Below are 21,434 nucleotides of genomic sequence, written 5' to 3'. Positions count from 1 at the left end.
TCATCCCATTAAACGTCAAGTGTATTCAGGTCCAAAGGGAGACTTTTCACATATTTTAGACATATAATTATTTTATATTAAAAATAATATTTATACGTTTATAACAGGAACAATTTTGGTAAATAATACACGTTCACTATAAAGGATAATTTGGAAAGTGCAGAGAAGTAGGAAATAAGACACCAATCCCTGGATCCCATAGCGCAGAGAGTCAGCGTCGCTCCCGGCTGTTTTTCTGGATTTCTTTCCATCTGTAATCTATATCCATATGTTTAACTGTCAGGAATTTTGAATGGAAAACACAAAAGGCACGCGCTTACAATTCAGATGCTCACAGAAGCCATGTGGCTTTGTTTTTTCCTATTTTCTTCCAAATCTTTTAAACAAATGTGACTTTATTTTGTTGTAGTCCCAGCATAGAAACGATCTGCCCTTGTTAGACCACAAGCCTCTTCCTGTGGCCTGTGGGTCCTGTTCACCATCAGTCCCAAGGCCAGTCACTGAGCAGGTAGAGCAGTTCACATCCTCTCCCCACGGAGTTTTTCCTCTAAGCTCCTAACAGACACAGGCTACTAACCTGTTTTCCAGTCGTGTGTCACGTTACAGTGAGCATGTCCGTCTCACTCTCTCCAGCTTCTTTGGGAGGGTTATTTCTTGAAGGTAGATTTCCAGGATGGCAACAATGGGCACCAAGGCTCCAGGCATTTTTCCTGATTCCTTGAACATGTTGCCAAACTGCTTTTCAAAGGCAGCTGGAGTCGACCCAGTTCACACCAGCTGGCACGAGGATCACAGCTGTGTTTCTATAGCAGCCAATGTCGATCAGTGTCTCCTTAAGTCATCCTGAACACCCAGCGCTCTGCAGCTTCATGCAGCTGACCCTATTCCACCGCCATAGCATCAAGTCCCTTGGACATTCTATCTTTCTCATTTTCTTGACCTTTATAAATGTGGCATGGAGCATCCTTTCTGCGGCAAGGATGAGCACCTAACCATTGGCCAGGTGAAATCCCGGCAGTGAGGTCATGGACTCCAAGGGAGAACAGGTCTGCAACCCCACGCGCATCACAGTGGCACTCTGCCAGCAGTGCCTGGCGCTGTGTCTAACCAGCCCTCTCCTGTGGTGATTAACAGGATGGTTTAAAACCTTTGCCCAGTATTTCTTCTATTCTTCTAGGACTCCTTTCATGATTGAAGTATTCATCGGGCATAATTCAGATAATACAAAAACTGAAGAAATGTATGATGCTTTGTAAGTCTTCATTCCAAAGACATGAGACTTTTTCCATAAATATGAATCTCCCTTTTTGTTTTTATGAAACATTATATAATTACTCAGATGTGGTGTGTTAGGTGGCATAATCACATGCACATATTGATGTTAGACGTTACTTTATTTGGCATAAAGTGGACTTTTCCCATGAAAGTACAAAACCCATGCACCTTGTACACATCACACAAAGGGATGAACGTGTGTACCTGTGTGTCTTCACTTTCAACAACTGCATCCTTCATGCCACGTTCCTTTAACTTAAGGAACCAACCCCACTAATGTACACTTAGGTTGTTTCCATTTTCTTTTGCATCATTGGACAGTTACATTTGACATGTGTAGCACAGGGAGAGTGCCAAGCACTCTAGTGAGGTCGTAAAATGACATTTAAACTTTTCAGTTATTGCTGGTCATGGTGGTGCACACCTGTAATCCCAGCCACCCAGGAGGCTGAGGCAGAAGGACCACAAGTTCAACGGTAGCCTCAGTAATGTAGCAAAACCCTGTCTCACAGAGTGTGTGAGGGAGACTGGGGACGACTCAGTGGTAGAGCACGTGCCCAGCAGGTGGAAGGCCCTGGGTTCAATGCCCAGTATTGGTATTTTTTGGGAAAAGTGGGGTTTTTCCCCCCGTTATTACTAGAGTCCTCCACAAAAGGATGAACCACTTTACATGATTCCTTCAAGTGTGTATGAGTACCTATTCCTGTGTTCCTCTACTTTCCTCACAAATACTTGGTATCAGTTGCTTTTTAAAAACATTTTCAAAAGGTAAAAATTTTACAGATAAAAATATCCTAAAGATTAATGATCTTTTATGTATTTATGTTTTGCATTCTGTGAATTGCCTACTTATATATATTTTTCTTATTTTTACTTGGGCAGCCTTTGTATGATGTATAACAGCAAGTCTTTATATATTATGTATATTTACCCTTTGATATGGAAGTTACTAATATATTGTTATTTCTCTTTCAATTTTGTTTATGGTGTATTTTGCTACACAGAATTTTTAAACTTTTAGGCATTCAAATCTGCTTTCCTTTATAGTTCTTGAACCAACTATCATGCTAAAAAATAGACCTTGCTCACTGCTGTGTCTATTTCCCACCACTCCGACATTTGACACGGTTCTGTTGGAATAGAGGATCTGACAATTGACACAGTTCTGTTGGAATTGAGGACTCAACATTTGACACGGATCTGTTGAACTATCCTCCCTCTTGGGGGTCATAGGCATGGCATATGCCCATATGCAGTTGCTTTTGATCAATATATCCTTAGATTCAGATTATAGAGAATACTGGGGAGATCTCATGGTGTTGGGGCACAAAATAACATACAATAAAGTTTAATATTAATACTTAGATGAAATCATAAATAAGCAATTATTATTTGCTCAAATTTGTAAGAAGCCTGTGATTTCTTTAGTATATAAATTCCCTAAAAGTTATATACAGGTATATGAGAATGTATTCCTCTGAGCTTTGATGTGGTGTTTGGTCTTCATTGCTTTCTTAGTGTTTATGACTAAGTTTAAGGATATTTTTCCCACTTAATAAAAAATAAATAGGCTAATCATAAGTACAATTTGTATTCTTCTATGTCTAGTTCTTTAAAGATCAAAATAGTTTTAGTCCGCCATTGAGTACATGAAATAGAATAAATATTAACCATAAGCTGATTCCTCTATTCTGTTAGTAATAACAAAAACTTTCCACTGTTAATAACTAACATCAGAGTTCATGGAAAGGGTAATTTCTATAGAAAATTAATGACGTATTCTTTCTGGGAAATCAAAGTTAAATGGAGCATGGTGCCCTATACCTTGCTGGAAACTGGTTTTGATTTAAGTGATCACGCAGAAAAAACATGCTTCTTGAAATGATGATACCAAAGAAAAAACATACAAAAGGATTCTGTGAATAATAAAGATTCAGATTCAGCCTCAGAACACTTGGTGTCTCTGTCTGCTATTTCTCCACCGCGCTGACACCTCCCATCCACCTAGGACTCCCGACTGCTGCTAGGGCTGGACCCCGGCATCTAACCCCCAAGATTATAGGGAAAAAAAAAGTTCAGGCCGGGGATGTAGCTTAGTTGGTAGAGTGCCTGCCTCACAAGCACAAGGCCCTGGGTTCAATCCCCAGCACCACAAAAAAAAAAAAAAAAAAAAAAAAAAGAAAAGAAAAAAAAAAGTTCTGGGTTTTTTCTAATGATTTTTTTAGAATTAAAATTTTATTCCAACCAGATTTTTAAATGGCTTATGGTATGAAGTAGAGATCTGCTATCAGTCAAGAGTATTTTGATGCTTCGGGAAAAAAGGAAATTCAATGGCTAAGATGATTAAAAAGTTTCACCTTGGGGCTGGGGAGATAGCTCAGTTGGTAGAGTGCTTGTCTTGCAAGCCCTAAGGCCCTGGGCTCGATTCCCCAGCACTGCAAAAATAAAAAAGCTTCACCTTCAGGTACAGATGGATCCAGATGCTTAAATGATCTGCCGGTAATCTGTTCTTTCCTTCCAGTTCTGCTTCCTTTTTGGGCATGTTCATGTTCTGGCAGGGTCTTTCATGGTGGCAAAGTGCCCACCAACAGCTTCAGGTTTCTCTTATCAACTTGGCAACCCAAACATAGAAAGCACCTCACCCCATTCCTTCCAATCCCACCCCCGACCCCTCCAGGGCTCCCACTGGCCTCCTTCACCTCCTCATTGTTCCCTCTTTTTCCATCTTTGCCCCAGTGTCATCTCAACACAGCAGAAATCCTGCTAAAACGCGATCTCTGCCCTCAGCCCCCAGCAGCTCCCCACATCCCTGCTGGGCACGTCACTGCCTTGGTGTGCCACCTGGGCCTCCCAGCCTAGACCCGATGCACGCGCGGCTCCTCTGCTGCAGCCCAGGCGGGCTGCCCTCTCCTGAACACACCAAGCCCTGCCATCCTTCCACTTTCCCGGGGTGCTCCCTCCTGGACTCTTCTCGCAGGCATTCACAGCATCTCCCCGCTTTTGGACCTCTGCTAGTCACTCCTCAGGGGCCCTTCCTCAGTACTCAGTTCACATAGCTGTCCCCCACCCACCAAATTCATGTTCTGAACCCTCTTCCCCAGTGTGACTATTTGGATGGACCTCTGGGCCTCACATATGGGGTTAGTGCACCTATCACAGACGAAGGCGCTTCCTTGGCTCTTCCACCATGTGAGGACACGCTGGGAGGGTGCAATGCAGGAGTCAGGAAATGGGCCCTCATGGGACACCAAATCTGCCACAGCCTTGATCTTAGACTTCCCAATCTCCGGAATGGGAGTGTTATACTTCTGTTGATCATAACATACCAAGTCTATGGTCACCTGTTCCAGCAGCGTGGGCTTGGGCTTCCGTAGGCCCGAACCCATTGCCCACTCTCCTCTACTCGGATACTGCTGATGTCACTTTAGTGTCTGTTTCTCCAGCTGGAACTTTTCACCTTCACAAGCCCCTCCCCACTGGCACGTGAGCAGCTGGTACCAGGGACTCTGCATGCCAAGTCATAGCCAGGTGTGTGGCATTAGGACCAGAGAAGGAAATACTTTTAAACTCAAAACTTTAATCAGAGAACCAGTCAACATGCACACATGGAGGGTATTTCTACAGTGACTCACATTAACACAGGCAATTAAACAGATTGTCCCCTAATGGTTGCCAACTTCCCACAGGGCCTCTAGCATCTACCATTGGTGTCAAAACTGTCACTGAACACATTTTCAATCAATATATTTCCCTGCCCTGCAACCCTTTGCCCACTTTTGAATATAACATGCCCATCTTCTAGACCAGCATTCCAGAGGGCAGGGACAACATACAGGCCATCTGCAAATCAGAATGTTCACCCTTTGGTGTGGGCCCAACTGGCAGACAGGAAGTTCCCCATTTCAACCACAAAATCAATCAGCAGAACTCAAGGTGGTCTAAGGCTTAAAAAGTCAGAGAACACAGAGCACACACCCCCAGACTACCTTCAGCACCCCAAATATGAAAGATACTGTGTCCTTGTCCAACGTCTTCATAAGATTCTGTTGTGCTTCAGCACTTAGTGAGCCCGGCCCACGTCAGGAGCTGACAGGTGTTCAAGTTGGTCATGTGGTTCCACCAGGTGACAGAGAAAGTTTGCCAAGATGAGTGGACGGCTCCAGCAGGCAGGATCCTCACTAGGTTCACCCCAATCCCTGGTGGTCCCATAACCTCCTGTGATATGAGGCAAGTGTCATTTTTAAGATGTCACTTGTCAACTGACAGTGATCCTCTATGAAGATGGAATCATTCATTTCCCTTTTGGATTCCAGAAGTTTCAGGGTCAGGGCAATCTTATTTGCATTACCTGCTCCAGGGCCTCACTAAGTGCCTAGTTAGTGGCCAGCTTGGAAAAATGGTCAGTAATGAACATTTCTAAAATAATTTCTGTACACAACTTTCAGCTCCAAGCTTCTCTTCCACACAGGTTGTTTTGTGTGGCATCCAAGGCAGCTCTCCACACAGCCCCACTGTTAGGAGAACCCGTTCATGAACCCAGCTGTTTGCCATTATCATTAACTCCCATGACAAATTTGGGCCTCACATCATATACTCAATACTTATGTATTCATTCATTTATTGGTACTGGGGATTGAACTCAGGGGTGCTTTACAGCTGTATTCCCAGCCCTTTTCATTTTTTGAGACAGGGTCTCACTAATTTGCTCAGGCTGGCCTCAAACTTCTGCTCCTACTGCCTCAGCCTCCCAAGCAGCTGGGATTATAGGCAAGCACCACTGCAACTGGCTTAAGTAAACCATGGAAAGAGATGGTTTGCAAATGTGGACAGGGACAAGTGTCTTCTTGGAGTGGGAAGTTTGGGAGATTATTAGTAGAAAGTTTTAGCCATTTTGGGTTGGGGATATAGCTCAGTTGGTAGAGTGCTTGCCTTGCAAGCACAAGGCCCTGGGTTCAATCCCCAGCACCGAAAAAAAAAAAAAAAAAAAAAAAAAGTTTTAGCCATTTAGGTGGAAATTTATATTCCTCTTGGCTTTTTGTGGATTCAGAAAGAAAAAGCCAGGACAGAGCACAGACATTTAAAAAGAGCAGAGAGATGAACAAAAACTTGAAAATAGGAAAACTTGAGGCCAAGCTTACTGTGGGGAATATTAACTGCTGTAAACACAGGTTACAAGTTCTTTTCTTCTTTTAATATAAAAGAACCTACTTGTGTTACATTTGACACACATGCACAGCTCACAGTTGGCATTTATCTTGTGCAAGCCAACAATTCTAAGTACTTGATTTTATTTAACTCTCACAACAGCCCTGAGGTAGATGACTACTGTGCCCATTTTAGAGATGAGGACACTGACGCCCTGAGAGATTTTATAACTTTCCCAAGGTCACTTAGGGTGGTAGATGGCAGAGGTGGAACTAACTCAAGCAGACTGGCTCCAGGATCTACTTCTGAATCCGTGTTACACAGTTTCTCAATACTTGTGTTTTCACTGTTTTAATGAAACCCATGTGTGCAAACTTTCTAATCAATCTTTTATTAATAAAGAGATTTATTTATTGGGAGGGGAGGAAGCTAGAAATGTGTTGGTTTCAAATCTTGTAGGCAGATGGACGTGTTCAGACGTGTAGGACTCTGCTGCCATCCAGAGGCTGCAGATGGCATTGCTGCTTGTTACTCTTGAGTGTGAAGTCGCTGGTGTCGGTTGAGACTGGAATAGCACCGAAAGGTTTTCTGACAACGTTGACAGTGATAGGGTTTCTCCTGGGTGTGAATTCTCTGGTGCTGAGCGAGGTGGGCACTGAGGCCAAAGGCTTTGCCACATATATCACAGGTGTACGGCTTCTCCCCAGTGTGGATCCTCTCATGCTGTGTAAGATTTGCTCTCTGGGCAAAGGTTTTCCCACATTTGCTACACACATACGGTTTCTCCCCGGTGTGAGTTCTCCGGTGAATAGAAAGGCATGAGCTCTGGCTGAAGGATTTCCCACATTCCTGACAAACATAAGGCTTTTCTCCGGTGTGAACTCGCTGGTGTCGGATGAGCTGAGCGCTCAGGCCAAAGGCTTTCCCACAGTCCCTGCATTCATAGGGCTTCTCCCCCGAGTGAATTCTCTGATGCTTAGAAAGGCACGAACTCTGATGGAATGACTTCCCACACTCACTACACTCAAAGTGCTTCTTTGGAGCATGAGTCCTGTGATGTTGAATAAGGTACTGACTCTGTGTGAAGACTTTGTCACACTCTTTACATTTAAAGAGCTTCTCTCCAGAGTGAATCAGCTGATGTTCTGAGAGGTGAGCACTTTGGCTGAAGATCTTGCCACATTCGTCACATTTAAAGGGGTGCTCACTTTGAGAGGACTGATGCTCAGTGGGCGAGGGACTATGATCGGCTTTCCTGTGCTCGCCTCGTTCACGAGACCTCACCCCAAAGTGGATTCTCTGATGGCGACTGAGCTGCGCACTGTGGCCAAAAACTTTCCCACAGTGATGGCAGTCAAAAGATTTCACTCTGGTGTGAATTTTCTCATGCTGACTAAGGTATTTGCTGCGGTTAAAGGTTTTCTCACATTTGCTACACTTAAAGCGTTTCTCATCAAGCCTTTGATGCTCTCTCTGTTCTGAGTTCTGGTCCAAAATTTTCTTGCTTGTATCAAATCCTTGTTTTTCTCTCGTGTGAACACTCAGGTGGCAATTCAGGGTTGAAATGCAAATGAAGCGTTCTCCACACTCCTGACATTCGTAGGGGGCCTCGATGGTGTGGATTTTCTGGTGCTGCACCAGGTGTTCTTTATGGCTGAAGGTCTCCTTGCATTCAGCACAGCTGAAGAGCTTTTCTGTGATATGAACAAACTGATGTCGCATCAGGTGTGAGGGTCGGCTGAAACTTTTGACACATTCCTGACATTTGTGGGGTCTGTAGCCCGTATGAATTCGCTGGTGTTCATTAAGGTGAGTGTTCCGGCAGAAGGTTTTCCCACAGTCACTGCATTTGTAAGGCTTCTCTCCACTGTGAACCCTCTGGTGGATCTTCAGGGTGGACGTATGGCTGAAGGTTTTCCCACATTCATGGCACTTGTAAGGCTTCTCTCCAGTATGGACAGCCTGGTGTTCGATGAGTGATGAACTACGCCTGAAGGTCTTCCCACACTCCTGACACTCAGAGGTAGTTTTTGTAGCATGTGTCTTTTGATGTTGGATGAAATGCTTTTTCAAGTTGAAGGCTGCCTGGCATGTGGCACATTCATAGTGTTTCTGAATGTGGGTCTTCTGGTGCCCAGCAAGAAGAAGGGCCCGGCTGAAAGTCTTGCCACATTCATTGCATTTGTAGGACTTGGCACTTATGGTAGTTTTCTGACATTTAATGGGTCGTGCACGATGACTAGATGGACGGGGATGGTCATGACCTTGATTCTTACAGAGCTTTTCCCCAGTGTGGATTTTCTGATGCCACTGGAGGTGCACATGCTGACTAAAGGTTTTCCCACACTCCTTACACACATAGGATTTGTATCCCGTGTGAGTCAGTGGTCGTACAAGTAGGTAAGAACTCTGGCTGAAATTTCTCTCATACTCTTGACACACAGCGGGCTTCTCCTTTGTGTGAATGATCCAGTGCTGGATAAGGTGGTAACTCCGGCTGAAGCTTTCCCCACACTCACTACATTTATACTGTTTCTCCTCTTCCTGCACAGAATCCTGCTGGTTCTGGTCTGAGTAGTAGCCAAAGTCACTCCTATATTCTTTCGACTTGGCTGGTGTGAGGCTTTTTTCAGGAATATCATGCATCACAAAGTCCTCTCCTATGGAAAGGAGGGAACTAGGACTGAGGCCACTCTTGAATTCGAGATTGCATTCAGTGGATCTTTCCTCGTTGATGGCAACTTCGGTCCTCAGAAGACTTTCTGGATCTCCTAGCAAACTATCTAACCAGCTCTCACCTACACAGGCTTCAAAGCTGGAGTTCCAGAGGCCATCCTTGGAAAATGCCTCCAAAATCTCCTGGGAGAGCCCTTCTTCCAAGAAATCCTGCTGCAGAGGAGTGTTCTTGGTCTCAGTCATATCTGAAAGAAAGAATACAAATGTCTCCTGGTTCCCAGGGGGAAAGACTACAGCTATGGGCTGAGAATATGGACAAGAGGCAATAGGAGTGAGGTGTCTTAGGTTCAGCCTGTCCATCAAGGGAATAAAAGGAAAAGGGGTAAAGGCAGTGTCCCGTCTGAAACTTAAGAAATAGAATCCATTCTCAGAAGGGTCAAGAGAGGAACCTGGAAACTTCAGGAGTTCAACAGAGAGGGAGAATCTCAACCATAACATGCATACCTACATCAGTGATGCTGTTCCCCAGAGTCTCCTGGGTTCACCTCTTTCTTCCCTTCCACTTTGTCCTGCACAGTCATTAAAATCTTGCTCTTTATATCCTGGGTCCTTACTCCTGGACAATGTCCCAGATCACCCACCCGGTCCTCCCTATCAGAACTCTGGGAGTCAGCCTCCCCACTCCTCAGGCATCCTGTTCTACCAGATCTCCTTGGGAATGTCAACTCCCTCCCTCTCCTGTTTCTATAAATAACTCCCATCCAGCCCGAGATCCTCACCAGCCTCCCATCTCTGTCCATATTTCCACACCAGTTATCAGGGGTCATGTGACAACCAGATCTGGCTACATCACTCCAATAAACACTTCCAGAGCCTCTAAAGAGAAATCCAAGTACATGAGCTCAGCATTCTCTGTGCTGGCCCCCAAAAACTCTGGCGAGTCCCTGAATCAACCATACTTTCTGTGCCATTACAGGGCCCTTGTGTTCAAGTACCCTTCACAGGTTAACTGTTCTGTGTCCTAGCTTGAGTATCGCCCTCCTCTGAGACTTTGCTGACAACCCCACACTGCCTTCTGCTGAGTGCCCCTACCTGTGTTCTCCCTGCAATACCTGAGTTCTTAGCACCCCCTATTGTGGCTTGTGAGTGGATGACATACAGGTAGCCACAGAAAATTCTCAAGGACAAAAGGCAGGGCAGCTCAGGTGCTCCCCATGGTACTCCTTCCTCAACTGAGCAAGCAGCAGAGCAAGATTTTCCCTTATCTGGCCCACCCTCAATTACCAAGCAGTACATTCCCTGGGATCCTCCACAAAACATGAAATGCACTGCTTTCTCCACACTTACAGGCCCCCGACCCCCACCCTGGCCCATCTTGCACCATCATATTCTTCCAAGCCTGTTCCTTCTGCGATTTCATGGCTCTCCATCCATTAAATATCTCAGAGACAGCCCAGTATCTCTCAGTCTGTCAAGTGAAATGTTCAAACAAGAATTTTCCAAAGCCACCTCTTGCTATGCACTGTCATGTGGTGCTTCTGCTCCCACAGTTTTCTGGTTTGTTCTCCTTTAGGCACACTGCTGCCCCTGCCTGCAGCACATCAACAGCTGTGCACCAGGCCCTCTCACATGCTGAGCATGGTGTGGAGAGCTGGGAACACTAGGATGAATCCAGCAGAATCTGCAATTATAGCAGGAAGAAGACCTAAGTGATAACAATGCAGCACAATCGCTACCATTGGAGACATACACACACACCTATATATTTGGTTGCCTTTGCTTGGAAACATCCTCTCTTAAGGTGACAGACAGAAACGAGAGGTTGGGGGAGCATGTGCCTAGACTGGTCACCTTCATGGGACAGTGGTGCTCAGCAGGAGGCTGCAGAGGACTAACAGGCAGTGAGCCAAGAGTAATGATGCAGACTGATGGGCATAGAGCCCCAGAATCCTGTGGTCTCTGGTTTAGGGTCTTCCTCCTTACATTGATAAAGTAACAATGGGAGAAGCCACCCACACCCAGGCAAGGTGCCTGCCTCTGCTCTCTCCACCTGGGGATGTTTCCACCAGGGGTAACACCACAGGAATTCTCACTGACCTGCTCAACCACAGGAACCCTGGGCTGGGAGACGGCAGAGTGGATCTTCTTGGCAGCATTTAGGCCTGGGCCTGAGTTACTCTCAAATGTGGTCGTCTGCTAAGCCCAGGGCAAGAAAGAAAGGATGGGCCTATATAAAGGGAGGAAAAAGAGGCAGACTCGGGGTCCACCCACTCACAGGCACAAGGCAGGAAGTGGGCAGAGACTGACTCAGGGAGTCGAGGGCCTCCCCTTGCTGAATCTGGAAGGAAAGAAAGGAGAACAGGAGAGGCGCCAGGACAGCCTGTGCTAAAGGCCAGGAAGGATACACAGCAGGTGTGTCACAGTGGGCACTGCCTGAGGATCCCCATATCCCCTAGAATGAAGGGACGGAAGCCAAAGGATGAATGAAGCCCACAGGTCAGGTGTCAAGATGTCTGGACAGGCACCTGGAGGCTGGTCACTTCAAGCAGAGGTTCTGAGGACGGAGGGTATACCAGAGGCCCTCTCACTCCACTCACCAGGACAGGCTGCTTCTGGGCTTCCGCTCACCAGGGCCTCCAGCTCTTCCCCACCATCTGGATAGGTCAGGCTGGGTCTTGGGGGGTCTGCAGAGACAGATCAACACTGCCATCAACCACAACATTGAAAGTCAACCATTTGTCCAGTGGGAACCTTCCAGCTCTCCAACTTTATCTTACACACAGCAGGAACTCCTCTATGCGGCTTCGGCAGCACACATTGGCTACAGTTAGAAGAAAATCTACCCCAGTGTGAAAAAAATTTCATCAAAGAAGTTTCTACAACATGTAATCTTTTAATATTTTTTATCTTTTAGAATTAATTACTCTTAAAAAAAAATTGAAGAACTAAAGAAGGGGAAATAAGTAGATGAGGTGACTATGACAGGGAGCTGGGATGCCAGGACCTGGGAAAGGCCAGACATGCACCGGGGCCAGGGCCTGTGGTTCGCAAACTGCAAGGCTACTGTGCAGAAGTGGGTGGACAGGGCAGGCCCAACTACCCCCTGGGAAAGGCCTGCTGGCACAGTTGGCTTTCAAAAGGGCTCCCCACATTCCCCAAACTGGTAAGACGGGCTCGCTAGGCCTAAATGATTTGTGCAAACAATGTGGTTTAAACCAAACACCTGATTTTCTTTTGAGTCTGGAGTATGGGTTAGGCAAACGGGGCATATGGCCAATACCCAATAAATACCCTGGGTCCCGAATCTCTGATGAGCTTCCTTGGTAGCTAACATCTCACATGTATCATCACATCTTGTTGCTGGGGAATTAAGTGCATCCCATGTGACCAATAAAAGGATTCTGGAAGTTCGAGCCTGTTTGCCTTTTCCCTGGTTGACTGTGCTCTGCATCTTTTCACTGTAGTAAACCACAGTCATGAGTCTGACCATGGGCTGAGTCCTGGGACTCCTCCTGGTGAATCGCTGAACCTGGGAGTGCTCCTGGGGACCCAACCTGGCTGGAAAGGCAACTTCCCTTCTGTGAACCTCAGCTTCAGAATGATCAGTAAAAGAGAGACAATCCAACCTCCTTGTGGGGTGGCCAGAGATTGGGTGAAAGCTTGTCCAGCAGAGGGCTGGGTTCATGACACAGCAGTTTCTGCTACTCCACCATTTATTCACTCATAAAATGGTCAACTGAAGCATTATGGTAGGTACTGGGGAGACACCAGTGAACAAAGCAGGTTATAAATCCTGGCCCCACAAACTTCCCATTCCAAATGACAGAGTAAGTCAGGACATAAAAAAGCTATGAAAAAGTTGAGGGGAGGAAGGCAGGGCCTTCTCATAGGTCACAGCTTGGCCTAACAAAGGGAAGCCCTGTGAGCTGTGGGCTGAGGGGATGCAGCCACAAAGGCCCTAAGGTGTGCGCTCAAGGATTCACTCCACAGTTACAAGTAGGAAAGTCAGGGACGAAGCTGCAGAGGCAGGCAGGGGCCAGACCAGGGCTTCTCAGCTTCACTCCACTAACACTTGAGGTTGGATAACCCTCAGTTGTAGGGTGCTGTCCTGTGCTTTGTGTGAGGCATGGCAACATCCCTGGACTCTACCCACTATAGCACCCCTTCTCCAGACATGAGCATTAAAAATATCCACAGACATTGCCAATGTCTGCTGGCAGGCAGAGGCAGCCAGTCGAGAATGACTGAGTTGGGCCATCCTGATACTGAGGCGCTCAGAAGCTGGGACTCCCACCTATGGGTGACAGCACAGGTGATTCTCAAGTAGGGCAGTGACCGGGACCCCAGAATCAGAACAGCACTCACTGAGAAGAAAGAGGTTCTGGTAGTTGTCCAGAGCTGTGTCCCAGAACAGGTCCCCCTGGTCTAGCCCCAGCTGCTCCCAATCCTCCAAGGTGAAATCCATGGCCACGTCCTTGAGGGTCACAAATTCCTAAAATGCAAATACACTTAGTCACTCAGGGGCTGAGCCAGGGAGGAGCCCAGGAGCCTACTCAGGGCATCCTAAACCTCGGTTTACCAGGACTGTGGCAATAAGCATCTTGTTCTCAGCCTCACAAGAACCTTGAGATAGAAGACTTGAGAGCCCCGTTTACGATAGGCAAGAAACGGTCTTGGATGGGAGAGAGGATATCAAGTCACTCACAAAGGCAGAACTTAAACTCAGATCTGCCTGACCTTAAAATCCACTGATTTCTTATTTAAAAAAAAAAAAAAAAAAAGTTCAAAAAAATCTACTGATTTTCTTCTTTTGCTTTTCTTCTTTTTTTTCTTTTGGTGTTAGTTTAAGATTTTAATTTGTATTATTGTGGAAATTTTCAAACATACACACAAGCATGGAAAGGCAGGTAATTAACCTGATGGACTCAGCACCCAGGGAACATCTGATTTTCCCCATGAAAACGTTAGCATTAACAGTAACTACTTAATATTCCTAAATATTTAGACATATTCAAAGTATGCATATGGATTTGTCTTACTGCTCAATGGTAGTTCTACAGTTACGGTGTCTGGGTCATGAGGCCCATGCGTGCACTTGGCTGGTATGGCTCTTAGACTTTTAATCCACAGCCATACCCCTGCACCCTCTACTCTTCCACGCTCCTGACTTAAGGTCCTACATCTAGCTGCCCTCTGCCCCTGCATTCCCTACAAACTGATGAGGACAGCAGAGGTCTGATCAGAGTCAGTGCAGCCTTAGAAGGAAGCCCCCACACTGTGGTGCCAGATCCACTTTAGGCCACACAACTACCTAAGCTGCATGTCTTCTGGTTCAACATTTAGTGATGCTGGATTTCTTCACTTTAAAACTCCCTAATTAATAGGTATTTAAAGCAAGAATTCAAGAGCTCGGGATGTGGCTCAGTGGTAGAACGCTTGCCGAGCAAGTCCTGGGTTCAACCCCTAGCACTGCAATAAAAATAAAAATGCTCAGTACAGATAAAAGAAGTGAAAGTCTGCCATAACCACCCCATCACAAGGTGAAAACCCATGGCTCTTTGGAGTGTCTCTTTCAGATCATCATCAATATGTTCATGGGCACACGTGTACAAGGGCACACATGTGTATGCACACACAAAGGAATGTTTTAAGAATGAAAACTGACTCTCTTTAGTTTAGGTTTGAGGCTTGGCCCACTACACTCTGCTGTGGGCGGCCCTTTGAGACTGGTTCCTGGCCCACTAGTGAAAGGCACCTAGTCCCACCTTATCAGAGTTACCCAAGAGAAGTGACTGGGAAGCTGTGGGAAAGGTAGCACGTCAGAAGGTCTCCACCTGCAGCTTACCCTTCCCAACCCAACTCTCCAGCCTCCGACCTGAAGGCTTTTCTTTGTCCACTTGCCTCGTGTGCTGGGAATGGAACCAGTCTCAAGGTGCAGTGCATCCCTGGACTGCTCAGCTCCTCTCTGAGGCAGGACTTATCCCAGTTGTAGAAGAAAAGAGAATCGAAGTCACTGGTTCCAAGTCACACAGCTAGGTAGTGGAGGTACAGCAGCACCCACCTGATGCATGACCAATCTGATAATCCAGGTGAGAAGTGATGAGATTACAAATATTTTGAAGATGGTACAGACAAGATCTCCTGACAGATAAATCACAGGTTTCAAAGAGAAAAGAGCTTGAGATGTTTCTAAGTTTTCAGTCTGAGCAACTGACAAAGGACAGAGATGTGGGACAGGCAGTTCTCAGGGCAGATGCTGACTCTGGTTTGGGACCCCTGGAGGCTGAGCTCCCCTCGACACCATGCAGGCTGAATGAAGTCCCCCCGCCTCCAAGATCTCTATACCCCGATCCCAGCAGCCCGTGCATGTTGCCTCATATGACAACAAGGGGCTTTGAAGCTATGGTGAAGTTAAGGATCTCAAATGGGGAGATGGACCATCTGAGGGGCTCTAAATGTCACCACAGAGGCCTTATAAAAAGAACACAAGGAGTCACAGTAGGGAGAAGGTGATGCAATGACAAAAGCAGAGACTGCAGTGATGCAGCCAGGAGCCAGTGCATGCGGACGTCTCCAGAAGCTGAAAGAGGCAGTCAAGGCATTCTCCCCTGGAGCCTCCAGAAGGAACCAGCCCTGATAATAACTTGCCTTTGGTCCCTGAAGAGTGGTTTTGGACTTTAACCTTGAGAGCTGTTAAGAGAATAAATTTATGTTGTTCTTAAGCCACCAAGTTTGCGGTGCTTTGTTATAGCAGTCACAAGGCACTAAGGCAGATATTCAAAGGCTGATTCTAAACAGAAGCTGGGAACAAAGCCAGAGGATCCTGTTTTTATCCACGGCAGATCTTCCTTTTCCTCAGTTCCAAACTTTCCAACAACCCCATCTCACTCAGAGAGTCCGTAAGATGGTTTGTAAGGCTGTACAGGCATGGCCCCAGCTACCCTTCAGATCTCACTTGCTCCCATCTCCTGCCATTTCTCTGCCCCAGCCACACCAGCTTCCTCGCTGTTTCCTGGACCACTGCCCACTCCCACTCAAAGCCAAAGATTTCAGTTCTCTGATCAAAAGTCCCTTCTCTAGGAGGCCCTCTCCAAACCCTCTGCATAAAACAGCAAACCTAATCTGGACTTCTTATTCCCTTCCCTGCATCATCTTTTCCATAGTTCTTAAACTCACCTGCATTCTACATGATTTACTTAAATAATTTACATCATGGGTTGAATTGTGATCCTCCAAAAAGACAGGTCGAAGTTCTAATCCCAATACCTCAGAATAAAATCTTATTTGGTATGAACTATATAAATATAAACTTTATATAGGTGACTATGCTGAGGTCATCAGAGTAGGCCCTAATCCAACATGACCAGTGTCCTAAAACCAGAAAATGAGGACACAGAGACAGATATGTGGAGGGAAGAGACTATACGAAGATACAGGGAGAACACCAGACAAAGGCAAAGGCAGGGACTGGGTGATGCTTTTACAGGCCCAGGAATGCAAAGATGGCCTGCAAACCACCAGAAGCTGGGACACAGGCATGGAACAGAGTCTCCCTCTCAGTCCTTGAAGGAACCAACTCTGCCAACACCTTTATCTCCAACTCCCAACTTCCAGAACTTTAATACAATAAATGTCCATTATTCAAAACAGTCAATTTGTGGCACTTTGTTACAGCAGCCCTAGCAAACTAATCCACGGTCCTCCACACTCCCACTAGTGTGAGCTTCACAAGGACAGGGGCCATATCAGTTGGCTGACACAGCACCCAGAACAAGGTTCCCAAGCAGCAGACACAGAACAAACACTGGATGAGTAAGGCAGGGAAGCACATGGTCCTGGCAGCTGTTGTGGGTCTGAAAGGAAGAAGTTCATCAAGGATGAAACCAATACTAAGCAGGGTGGAGAAAGTAGGGACAATAAACAGTCCTGATCACTGAGGCAGATGGAACTAGCCCCAGTTCTGGTTATGTGATCCACACATACAGTCTCCTGAAAGTTTAAGCCAGTTGGAGTTTCTGATACATGTAGTTCAAATTGGTACTGTCTATCCACTGCTGAGAGCAGTGAGTCAAAAAGGCTTTTTCTGCAGGAGCCAGATCACAGAGGGCCTTAATAACCCCCAACTCACCTCAGCCATAGCTGCCTTGTCCCAATAGCCTCTTTCAAGCTCCTCCTCCTTCCCTTCCATGTTCCCAGCTGGCAGAGCTGCAGGAAGGGAGCTGTGAGAAACTCTCCCTTCCTCCTACAGCTGACTCCCTGTCCATGCTGGATGAGCCCCCAAAATGTTCAGAAGTGGGGGGACTTCTGAAGTGATTCTCCCTGTAGGAATAAGTAAAGATTACATTTAATTAAACTACCCCAGTCCCACATTTCCATTGCACTTCAGAACCTGAAAAACAACTTCATAACCATTCTTAATACTTATTATATAGATGTTTGAGAGATCTAGCAATGAGAATCTATCACTTTGTTGGGACCTTTGATTTTGCTCACTGCTGTCTTAGCACCAGCACAGTGCCTGGTGTGCAGCAGGGGCTTTTAATAATTGTTGACATAACAAAGTCTAACTGAACCGATGGGACTATGCTTCTGGGATTTCTGATTATCAAATCTAGGATTTAAGTCAGGTAAGCTGGCCTCCAAAACTGTTGCTATTTCTACAACAAAAATATTTTTGCAACTTTTTTTTTTTTTTTAACCATGACCCACAGTAACAGAGATGACAGTCAACCCTCCATATCTGAGTTCCACCTTCTCTGATCCAATCAACCTCAGGTAGAAAATAGTTGAAAAAAATTTGCATCTGTACCAAACACTCACACTTTTATTGTCAATATTCCTTAAACAACATAGTCTAACAAAACTTGAAAACCGGTGAATTTCACCTAAAAATAAGATTTCCAGCTTCTGAAACACCCTAGGATTTGGCATCCACCCTAGGATTTGGTTTTGCATTCCCACAAACCAAGTTCACTGGAGCCCATTTAAACCTCCCCCTTTAGATGAAGGAAGTGCTCCCTGTACCCCACAGCCCTCATAGCAGCAGGATCCCTCCCTTACCTTAACTGCCACGCCTTCACCAACATCCAAGTTTGAGACAATTTCCAAATCACAGTTCTGTTCCCATTCTATACACTCAGATCTGAAAGGGAAGAAGTGGGTAGCGCAGCTCTGAATGAAGCCCAAAGTAGCCACCCTGAGTCTGGGGGTCCTGCCACCTTCTTAATGTGGGTCTTTGGTCAGATCATTTACTCTCCCTGAGCCTCAGCTGCCACATGTACCAAATGGGGCGAATGCAACAGATCCACAGTCCCTTCTCTACAACTCCAAAAACCAAAAGCTCTGAAAACCTGAACTTCATTCAGAAATTGAGAGGAAATCCTAACCTGGACTACCAGACTACATACAGTCCTCTTTCCAGTCAGTGAAATACCGTATCCAGCCCACAAAAAATGTTTGATGACTCAAGCACTGCCCCCAGATTCCGCTGGTAGGTTGCCTAGTTGTGAAATATGCAGCGTATTATCTTTCTAAAATCCGAAAAACCCTGATTCCCGAGATGATCCTGATACCAAACGCATCTGAAGACACTGAGGACCTGCACTATGTCTCGGTGCTGCTGTGTAGGTTGGAAGAAAAGGCGCGAATACTGCACCGCTCCTGGCGCGCAAAATGCGCTCAAATCAGTGTTCAATGCCGGGACATCCTCAAGAACTCCCTTTCGTCCTCAAGATCCAGCCCAGATCTGCCGACTTTAGGCAACTCCGTCCTTCTCCTTCGATCTCTTTCCTCAAGAAAAACTAAACGGAATCACTCGTCTCACTTTAGGAAGAGCCTGACCTATGGGTTCAAAAAAGACCTCCACCGCCGAAGGCGACGTGCTTTTTGCCGAAATTTCGCCATTAGCACAGCCTCACTCCTCGGGAGGAACCGAGCCCACGAGTCTCCAGGGTTCTCAGCGACCCCGGCCACGAACCTCCATACCTCGAGATTGCAGTCCTCCGGGTTAACAGACTTTCCCGAGGTCCGAAGGAGCAAAAAGACCCAACTCCTCACACACGCGCCTCTTCACAGGAACTTCCGGAGTCCAGCGACTCTCTCCAGCTACTCCACCCAGACTCCTCCGCGCCAAGCGCCAGGACTCTATTTCCCAGAGGGCTGTGCGCGCGCCCTCACTTGCCTTTCCCTCCCCACACGCTTCTTTGACCTTAGAGGTCCCCGCAGAGCACTCTGGGAAATAAAGTAGATACAGAATCTGGACTAGGTGGTACCAGGGTTTTGTAGAGCCCGTTGTAAAATCACTTAACCTCCTGCCTTTCCGGAACTTTTCTACTTCTAAAAGAAACAACCAGAGGTTGCTATGAAAAGACGCGGAGAAAGCCGTTGAGATTACCAAGAAGACACGTGGAGTTAAATAAGGTAACCTTCGGTGAGGAGATGTGCTCCGTAGTTCGTCTTGATTGGCTTCACTTGGGCACATGCGCAGTGGGACCAGGAAGCGTTTCGAAGAGGGTGGAAGTGACGATGAGGAAATTTTTCCCCAGCCGGGTTAGAGGACTATCCTGCCGCGAAGGCGCCTGGGAAATGGAGTTCCTAGATAAACAGTCCCCGGCAGTCTGGAAGTCAGCCGCGCCTGCGCGGATGTCCGGCCTCCAGGAAGAGGGTGCGTGCGCAGCGTCTCTAGCCCCCAGCGGAAGTTTCCTTGGGACAATCGAGAAGGTGAGTTCCAGTCCCGGCGGCTCTGACCTTAGAAACTCAGTCGCCCACCCCTGTTCTCAAGTAAAGAGATGAGGGAAGGCAGAGCAGGGGGAAGTTCCTAGCTTCCTTAGGAGTCAGCTTGGCTGTGGCGCCTCTGACATCAGCACAAACATTCTGGGGAGGCCGAACCCCCTCGAGTGGGGGACTGAACTGGAGAGGCTGCGGGACCTCACCGAGCCAAGTGCGTCCCAAGCCCCCTTCGACCCTGGCGGGGTGTGACTAAGGCAAAAGTGGGCGGAGCTTCTGTGGGGGTCGACAGACGCCCCCGCCTTGGCAGCTGTGTCAGCCCTGGTTTTCTGTGGCTGATCGGGCGGATGCCGAGTCAACTGTCTGCAACTGTCCCTCCGTGCTTAGGGTGGAGTCTAGCCTTTAACCCTCTTGCTGTGTAGCGTCTTGGAACCTAGGAGGAACACAGTGGTTGACGCATAGCAGATGTTAATAAATTTTGTTGAATAACTAAAAGGATAACTGACCGGCCTGAGGATTGGACCCTTGGTTTAAGTCCTGAACTGTCCATGTAACCTTGAGCCAGTGATTTCCCTCAGATTCCCTTTCTTCCATCCGCAGTCATTGAGTGCTTACTGTGTTTAAGGTTCTGTGCAACAGATACTTATATATATGTATGCAGTGCCTGCTCCCATTGGGACAGTTCTTACTTCGAGTTATAACGGTGCCTAAAGCAAAAATCCTTAACTAGTTTACTTTCTGTTGGTATTTGGGGGCACCAGATACAGAGTAAAGAAGTAAACTGTTAATATTTACAGGCTGCAATACCTTAAAATCCAAAAGGTTGTGAAAACCTAAAGACTTTCTCTGCTTTGAAACTCATTTACTGGCAACACCCGATTTGAGCTGACATGTGGTTATTTATCATTTTCAAAGATTTTGCTACACAAATCAGATCTTGAAGTTTATTATGAGGGCCTGCTCCTAAGCTCTGCTGTTGATTAATATGCAGTTTGTTCTGACACTGAAACTTAAAAAGAAAAATTGAAAATCTTAAAATTCTGGACTTGAAAGCATACCTGGTACCAGGTGATTAGAATACAGAATTGCAGGACTGGGGTTGTGGCTCAGTGGTAGAGCACTTGCCTGGAATGTGTGAGCACTGGGTTTGATTCTCAACACCACATATAAATAAGTAAATAAAGGTTAAAGTTTAAAAAAAAAAAGGAATTTGCAAACCTATGCTAGATAGCACTAAGTGCTAAAGAAAAATAAAGTAGGAAAAGGGGAGGGTGCAAGAGGATTGGGAATGTGGCACAGTTTGTCTCAGGTCAGGGGAAGAATTATTGAGCTAAAACCTGAAGAATGAAAAGCAAACTAGCCACTGGTGAAAAGAGCCTTCCTGGAAGAGGGAACTTGGTGCAAATGTCTTAGGATAGAAAATTGGCCTGGTTCCCCTGGCCAATTTAATGGAAATTAATGGAATGGGATCATTAGAATAAGTAATGTTTAGCAAGACACATTGTGTTGGTACTATAAACTTCAAAACCCAAGAGGAAAATTCTGTCATTCTTATTTTATAAATGAAGGAACAGAAGTTTTAAAAAATTCTTGCCCGAAATCTGAGGATATAG

The 21,434-nt window shown here is 46.3% G+C and overlaps 2 protein-coding genes across 4 annotated transcripts in view; one reads left to right on the top strand and one right to left on the bottom strand.

Moving 5' to 3' along the window:
• Positions 1-6,276: 6,276 nt before the first annotated feature.
• On the bottom strand, positions 6,277-19,565 carry Znf473 (zinc finger protein 473). 2 transcript variants are annotated; one of them, XM_047528000.1, is made up of 6 exons: positions 19,490-19,565; positions 18,157-18,238; positions 17,225-17,415; positions 13,462-13,588; positions 11,694-11,780; positions 6,277-9,341 (listed from the first exon to the last, which is right to left on the bottom strand). In XM_047528000.1, the coding sequence occupies exons 3-6, from the start codon at positions 17,282-17,284 to the stop codon at positions 6,949-6,951; spliced, it is 2,667 nt and encodes an 888-aa protein (XP_047383956.1). In that variant the 5' UTR covers positions 17,285-17,415; positions 18,157-18,238; positions 19,490-19,565; the 3' UTR covers positions 6,277-6,948. The 2 variants fall into 2 exon arrangements, with proteins under 2 accessions (XP_047383956.1, XP_047383955.1); XM_047527999.1 differs by having other exon boundaries at positions 19,081-19,521.
• Vrk3 (VRK serine/threonine kinase 3) overlaps positions 19,353-21,434 on the top strand; it is a 34,425-nt gene continuing 32,343 nt past the window's right edge. The window contains exons 1-2 of one of the 2 annotated variants that reach the window (XM_047528001.1): positions 19,356-19,515; positions 19,641-19,815. The gene's annotated coding sequence lies outside the window, so the exon portion shown is untranslated. Of the gene's footprint in view, positions 19,816-21,434 lie in introns of both variants that reach the window. The other variant, XM_047528002.1, reaches the window with a different exon arrangement.

The sequence above is a fragment of the Sciurus carolinensis genome, chromosome 16 (assembly GCF_902686445.1).
Source record: "Sciurus carolinensis chromosome 16, mSciCar1.2, whole genome shotgun sequence".
In the NCBI taxonomy this organism is placed as follows: domain Eukaryota; kingdom Metazoa; phylum Chordata; class Mammalia; order Rodentia; family Sciuridae; genus Sciurus; species Sciurus carolinensis.
This window is presented reverse-complemented; position numbering and strand designations above follow the sequence as displayed.

What these genes read in the sequence shown, in the direction of transcription:
- Znf473 (XM_047528000.1), bottom strand. Translation starts at nt 17,284, where the DNA reads ATGGAAGGGAAGGAGGAGGAGCTTGAAAGAGGCTATTGGGACAAGGCA. An exon ending in ACAAGGCAGCTATGGCTGAG is followed by an intron (nt 13,589 to 17,224) that starts GTGAGTTGGGGG and finishes TTTGCATTTTAG; the next exon opens with GAATTTGTGACCCTCAAGGA. An exon ending in CCAGAACCTCTTTCTTCTCA is followed by an intron (nt 11,781 to 13,461) that starts GTGAGTGCTGTT and finishes CTGTCTCTGCAG; the next exon opens with ACCCCCCAAGACCCAGCCTG.